Source organism: Camelina sativa, chromosome 1, assembly GCF_000633955.1.
Source record: "Camelina sativa cultivar DH55 chromosome 1, Cs, whole genome shotgun sequence".
In the NCBI taxonomy this organism is placed as follows: Eukaryota; Viridiplantae; Streptophyta; class Magnoliopsida; order Brassicales; family Brassicaceae; genus Camelina; species Camelina sativa.
Window position 1 is genome coordinate 22,091,045 of NC_025685.1, and position 7,397 is coordinate 22,098,441.

Genomic DNA, 7,397 nt, shown 5'->3' on the forward strand with positions numbered 1-7,397 from the left:
GACTGAAAATCTTCCATACCCTCCATAATACCATGACCATCTGCACCACGTGAATGTTCCTCTATGGCTAAAGTCTCATTAAAGTCACCGAAAATAATCCAAGACTTATCCCTCATTAGTGGAGAGTCCATATGACAGCGTAAATCCTCCCATAAGGCTTTCCTCTCTTCCATCAAATTGGATGCATAGACAAAAGAACAAAAAAAACTCATTCCCTTCCTCCTCAAACTTAACTGAACAGGTAATAAGTTGCCCTGTTTTGTATACTGGAGTCAATCTCACATTACTCCGCCACACCACCCAGATACGCCCTCGAGCATGATGCTCATAATTAGACAAAATCGACCAATCTTTGAATAACTTTGCACCCAACCACTGTACCTTTTGCTCTTTTACCCTTGTCTCCAACAGACAACCAAAACGCAAATTCGGATCACCCACCCACTTCTTTACGATGGAATGTTTTGAAGTACGGTTTAAACTGCGAACATTCCAAAAGAAGCACGACATTAATGACGCTTTGAAGAGTTCCTCTTACTCTGATCCCTAAGATTGATGTTAGGGAGTTAAGTAGTAGGCTTCGAAATAACTTTATGAGTGGTCTTTGAAACACGAGGCAAAACTGGACGTAGTTGAGGGATTTGAGAAGTCCCCAACTGAGTCTCTTGCTGAGTGGGCATACCCGTATCATCCTCCAGAGGACTCGAGTCCTCGACAGCATCAGTCGAAATCGTTTATTCATCAGAAACAGCCTCCTCTGTATCCCCCTTATCACTTAGAGCTGAAAAAGCATTGGATAGAATAGAAGGTTCTAACAACTTCCTCTTTATAGACTTCTGCTGACCCGGGCTTCGAGTTGTTTTAGGTGTTGTCCACTCTTCCTCTCCTCTAGCAACGTTCCCCACAGGAGAAGTAACACTAGAGGGAAGAGGTTCACTTTCCCATGTTTTGCTAGCAGGGGTCGAGGTTGGGATCAGTCTTGCTTCTTGATCAGAAACAAGGATAGGAGTATTTTAGTTGGTGAAACAGCAGGTTGAGCTAGACAAGTCTCCTTGAGATGGCCCCATTTACCACAAACTCCACACTTTGGCGGCAACCAAGGATAAGAGTACTTAATGACGATCTCAAACTCTCCCTCTTCCTCTCCCATGAAGACAAGATCCTTTGGTAAAAGCTTAGTCAAGTCCGCTTCGACCAGAATCTGTGCAACATCAAAACTTGTGCAGGCATCAGTTTTCGGGTGGAGGCGTCATGGTTTACCAACAACGCTAGCCAAAAACTGTAAACCCTTATGGGTGAACATGGTGGGTGGAACATCAGTTAGAGTAACCCACAGGGGTATTGACTGCAAAGCAGGCTGAGTCTCCTCTTCATACGGATACCACTTCGTTATGACCATGGGAATATCCATGATATTCCACATCCCACGATTCAAAACCCTACGCCTCAGAGACTCACTCCTAATCCGAAACTTCACAATAGTGTCATTAACTTCGAAAACATCAATCAAAGTGGAGGTGTCTCCCAAACGCCATATTTTGTTTACAATCATATGTATCTTACCCACATTAGGAGCCTTAGTGCTCAAAAATTTCCCAAGCAGGAAATCCTCCCATAGAGGTTTGGAGCCCTGCAAGACGTCCTTTGGAACGATGACCCGTTGTTGACCATCAACGTCCACTACATCAAACGGTTGCTTAGTGAAACCATGTTTCCGAGNTTGACTGCAAAGCAGGCTGAGTCTCCTCTTCATACGGATACCACTTCGTTATGACCATGGGAATATCCATGATATTCCACATCCCACGATTCAAAACCCTACGCCTCAGAGACTCACTCCTAATCCGAAACTTCACAGTAGTGTCATTAACTTCGAAAACATCAATCAAAGTGGAGGTGTCTCCCAAACGCCATATTTTGTTTACAATCATATGTATCTTACCCACATTAGGAGCCTTAGTGCTCAAAAATTTCCCAAGCAGGAAATCCTCCCATAGAGGTTTGGAGCCCTGCAAGACGTCCTTTGGAACGATGACCCGTTGTTGACCATCAACGTCCACTACATCAAACGGTTGCTTAGTGAAACCATGTTTCCGAGCTACATTGGCATAAAATCGCTTAGATTGTAAGCCCACCCCCTGCTCCAGATTCGTTTCCTTTAACCCTTCCACCCTGTCCTGCACCAATTGCAGACCACCAACCTCCTGAGAAACGTCATCCCCCTGAGAAGAAATCCTCTCATCCGACACCGGAATACCTCCCCCTAGAGTTGGAGAGGCCGTCGACGACATGATTCTTGCGTGAAAAACCAAAACCCTATATCGCCTTTTTTGTCTCTCGCCACCAACGATTAAGAAGCTTCATGGCTTAAAGAAATGATAATAACAATTTTCAAAAAGAAATTCTATTTTTTCAGGAAAACTTGGTTTGTTTATAAGAATTTTGGATTGATTCGGAGGTCCATTATAGACTTGACTTATGAGTTATGAAAACACTAAAGAAAAATAGAATTAGAAACTTATTATAGCTTTATATTCAAAGGCATATGATATGCTTCTCAAATTTCTCAGTCACCTCTTTATTTGCATCTTCATCCACCTCTTTGGTTGCTGCCTCACTCACATCATCTTCCTTTTTTGACTTGATGATGCTGTGAGAAAGAGAAAGCCTAGGCCTCATTGGAATACTTAATGGAGGAAATGTTACTCGAGAACGAGAAATCCCTTAAGACAACATTGAAAAGCTTGTTAAATCCTAAATTTCTAGGAATGAGAATGAAGATCCAAGCAAAGCCATGGAGAAAAAAACTCAAAAAACAGAATTAGAGAAGAAAAGTTTGAAGATGAGTAACAAAGAGCACATAAAAATGTTGAGAAAAAGGAAGAGAAGATTATAAAAGATACCAAGTTTTCTTAATGAAAAAGAAAAAACAAAAATGTTATGTGAGAACGATAGTACAAGATGATGATGTAAACTGTCGATGTATGATTAAACTTTGCTATTCACAACTGGGTACAATATACACAATGGTGGAAATCAAGATTTGATGAAGTTCAATTTTGTTGGATTGAAAGACAACAAAATAAACCAACAGATTATCTATCAAAGTCTCCAATGCCAACATTTCATAGCTAAATTATTGTGCCAGTTTCAATTACAAAGGTTTTACATTCAAACTATTGTAATTTAGTTATCAATTAATCAATATATCGATGTTCAAAAAAAATCAAATCTTAAATCAAGGCATTGGACCGTGACTCGTTCGAGGCTATATATGAAGGAATTTTGCGATGAGATTGCAATGAATTTATGGAATACTAATAGGTAAATGTGAACATTTTATTGTTATGTCAAAAACTCATAAGCTAGTAAGTTTTCTAAAAGATGATTTTATTTGTTATGTCACAATAAAAATTAAGTTTAAGATGGCGTGTTTACATGTTATAGTGTTTATATTTATTTATTTATTAATATAGACAAAAAAATACAAATCTACAATATACACATAATACTTACCACATGTTTTCATATTATAATAGTCACAATTGTATTTACCAATCATGCTTTCACTTAATCCTACTGCCTAAGGTACAGACAAATTTTTACAGCAAAAATCCTAAACAACTATAACCATAGTATTCAAACAAACAAATTGTACAGAAAAACAAAAGTGGTTGTTTATGAAGAGAATTCTTAAATCTTGTTTGTAAAGAAGTAAAAAAAAAACCCTCGTAACCAAAATCAGAAAAAGTAAGAGAAATGAATCCGATATTTNAAAAAAAAAAAAAAAAAAAAAAAAAAAAAAAAAAAAAAAAAAAAAGCATTACAGAAGAAGAAGGCCAATATGCTAATACAAAAAGTGTTTTTTTTGGATGTTGCTAATAATAATAATAACTAAGGTAGCAAGAACCACTGGCGGGAAGAAACGGTTGGAAACTGCTACTAGGGAACTGGCGGTACAATAAAATTACATGAACGCCGATTCTCTGGGCAGATGCAAAGTAAATACAAGAAAAAAAGAAACAGCTGCGGAAAAAAGAAGGCAGAGAGATTTCTCGACATCTTCTCTTCTCTCTGCAACCACGATTATGACTGTACATTGATAAAAAAAAAAAAAAAAGAAAGAAAAAAATGTTGAATGAATCAAGAAAAATAGTTACAGAAGATTTGCTTTGTAGAATAAACAACGATGTCTGGATTGAAATCAGCAGCTTTGGTGTCTCGGGAGTTCGAAAATCATTGTTGGGAACCATCATCACCGGTTGAGAGTTTTGCATAATCAATTGCAGAGTCACCTGAGTATAGTAGTCAGATTAATGCACGGAAAGTTCAAATGGAAGCATAATGTTTTCGGTAATGGTTTAGTAGCCCGAGGTGAGGAGTCGGGAGGACCATTTTAAATGCTAATAAACAAGACTTACTTCGGGTAGACTCAGTTGATGAGCGTGGTGGCGAAATGCCTCCTTTGATATCTACATTCATGATTCCACCAGACTATGAGAAAGGTAAAGCTAAAATGACATAAGTCCACAAAAGTAATGAAAAAACAAACAGTTGTTGCACCTAAAGAATGGCGAGAACCACGAACGGCGTCAAAGTTTCTGTATGTATAGCCCACGAAATTGATATTTTGAGGGGTTATGCTCACCTACAGCCAAAAACAAAAAAAAAGACAAGAACAAAGGTCCGTTAGATCTATAAGTACAGAGTAAGATCCTCAGTATATGTCAATCGTGATAAAGTTTTATAGCGAATAGCAGTACCTTCCATGACGGTCCAGATCCTGTTCTTGCTGGTTTTGGACAATCGACCTAAGGAAAGAATCAGGATATGTTATCACTGAGAAAGAAAGAGCATAGGAACTTTTTTTATCCTCGAGATGGCACAGATTTTTACCTCATCGAATTTCATAAAATTCTGGGTATCAAGTTCTCCATTGACCACTGGCTTAAAAGCTGCATCCATCTCATAGAGTTTGTCCCATTCGACGTCTTTGAACCAAGGATGAGCCTAGATGTGTATTACTTTGTCAAGAAGAGAGAAGACTGAGCAGTCTTTGTTACTATAGATACTGATATACATACTTTAATTTGCTCGGCTCCGGCTCCATGTGAACCAAGCCTATGCTCAGAATCACAAAGCAACCTACAAATGAGATCTCTTGCCTCAGGTGTCAATCTTGCCTCCTCGGGGAATATTAAATGATTTCTCCAGCTCACAATCTAAATCCATCAAATGTCAATTTATATTAGAGACAAAAGAAGGTGTGAAGATCGTAAGAGAAACAGAGCCAACATTGAAAGCTTCCACCATCTTAAACTCTCATCTTAGCATCAACAAACAAGTTAAAAATGATGTAAGAGAAAAGTGGAAAACACTGTAAATTTAGTAGCAAATTGACCTTTCTACATGTTGTTACGGAGTCATCTGAGTAAAATGGTGGATAACCAACGAGCATCTCATACATAATGGCCCCCAAAGACCACCTGCACTCAAATAATGAATGCATATGAGTCGATGAGATATATGTTATGTTAACGTAGAATAACCCTACTGACATAAAAAATCATGGAGAATAAATCTATAGGACATTTTCGGTGACCCACCAGTCACATTCTACACCGTATCCCTTCTTCAGCAACACTTCAGGTGCAATATAATCGGGCGTACCTACCGTAGAATATGCCTGTTTCAAGACAAGAGCACACAAAAAGCCAGAGGATTTCGACATAAACCCCAAACGAACATTTAAAAGCACACCCCCAACGGAGCAAATTTTAGGGCATACCTCAGATGTGATATGAAAAAAAAAAAAAAACAGAGTTTAATTAATACTATACCAATTTTCTACGATTAATCTGCCAATGCTGCAGCTGTTCCAAAGGGCTCTTCCAACGCCTTCCACGACGTCCTATTGGGCAGTTCTCATCACCATCGATTGATTCATTTATATTCTCATCATTCAAAGGTTCATTTACGTTCATAGCCGAAATATTTCTACAATCGAGAGGCTTACAAAGACCAAAATCTGATAGCTTCATATGACCATACTTGTCCAGGAGAAGATTGTCTGGTTTTATATCCCTGCAAAAGATCTAACCTCAAAGTATATACACACAATATAACGCTGCATTCAGCACAATTAGACCAGTAAGAAGTAGACTAACCTGTGAACATAATTATGCTTATGTATCGACTCAATAGCCAAAACACTTTGGGCAATGTAAAAGCGAGCCACGGTTTCAGTCAAAGTCTCTTCCCTCATAAGCAAAGTCATCACGTCACCACCAGACAGATACTCCATGATAAGGTACAAATATTCTGGATCTTGGAACGAATAATAAAGCTTCACAATACAGTCACTAGCAACTTCTGCTAGCAAGTTCCTTTCTGCTCTAACATGTTCAACCTATTTATTTAGAACAATCAACCAACAGGGTATCCTAGACTTAAAGCCAAACTTTATAATGCATAAATGTAAAATGAAGAGAAAGAATGAGACAATTGTAAGACTCACTTGCCCTCTACTAAGCATTTCAGACTTCTTCAGCTTCTTCATGGCATAAATGTTGCCTGTCTTTTTCTCACGGCATAGTCTTACCTAAGAAAAAGATACCACATTTAAAAAAATATTAACACCGGAATGTTCAAAGTTGGTAAAATCGTAGAGACATAAAACCCAAAAAGACTAACCTCACCGAAAGCTCCTCTACCAATAATACTGAGAAGATCGAAATCATCAACGCAAAGCCTGTTCCTCATTAATCTAGTATACTCTGTCTCTTTCCTCTGCAAATCCTCCAGCAGCTCGAGCTGTTCCTTTTCTGATACATCTAAAGATGCTATCTTTTGTTCTAGCACCAAACGTCTGCAAAAACAAAACAACTTCCATTGATACTTTGGAGAAAACAGTTGTAATATACACATCTCTGGATGAACGATCTCTCATTCTCATTATGTAACAAAAAAACGTTAAAGCTCCTAAACCAACACCATTCATTAATGCAGCACACAGATTTTTCTTCTCACAGGAATATCAACAAACAAACAGATGATGATGATGATGATATGCAAACAAATTAATGTACACGAAACATGAACCTTTCTCTACGTTGTTGAATATGTCTCATGCGCTTATTGTAATGATCTTCAATATACTTCTTGGCTGCAGCAACTTTCTCCAATGTCGAATCTGAAACCAACCCTTCTTCCTCAAAATTCTCCTCAGCCTCCGGCGTCACCTTCACCACCACCTCCTCGTCTTGATTCTCCATTTTTTTTTTGGGGCTCTCTCTCTCTAAATCTCTCGTCCTCTCTCGGTCAATTGTGAGAATAATATGATTGCGAGAACGAAAACGAGTCTCTTCTTCTCCATCGATCAAATGGCAAATTTACAA

The 7,397-nt window shown here is 38.3% G+C and overlaps 1 protein-coding gene across 1 annotated transcript; it reads right to left on the reverse strand.

The window, feature by feature from the left end:
* LOC104701340 (serine/threonine-protein kinase tricorner-like) lies at positions 3,920–7,397 on the reverse strand. The gene is made up of 13 exons (XM_010417009.2): positions 7,102–7,397; positions 6,694–6,868; positions 6,518–6,601; positions 6,168–6,409; positions 5,841–6,084; positions 5,607–5,686; positions 5,402–5,486; positions 5,085–5,222; positions 4,897–5,010; positions 4,764–4,811; positions 4,564–4,648; positions 4,422–4,472; positions 3,920–4,295 (listed from the first exon to the last, which is right to left on the reverse strand). The coding sequence occupies exons 1-13, from the start codon at positions 7,272–7,274 to the stop codon at positions 4,237–4,239; spliced, it is 1,578 nt and encodes a 525-aa protein (XP_010415311.1). The 5' UTR covers positions 7,275–7,397; the 3' UTR covers positions 3,920–4,236.

What these genes read in the sequence shown, in the direction of transcription:
- LOC104701340 (XM_010417009.2), bottom strand. Translation starts at nt 7,274, where the DNA reads ATGGAGAATCAAGACGAGGAGGTGGTGGTGAAGGTGACGCCGGAGGCT. An exon ending in GTAGAGGAGCTTTCGGTGAG is followed by an intron (nt 6,602 to 6,693) that starts GTTAGTCTTTTT and finishes TCTTTTTCTTAG; the next exon opens with GTAAGACTATGCCGTGAGAA. An exon ending in GATCTGGACCGTCATGGAAG is followed by an intron (nt 4,649 to 4,763) that starts GTACTGCTATTC and finishes TTTTGGCTGTAG; the next exon opens with GTGAGCATAACCCCTCAAAA.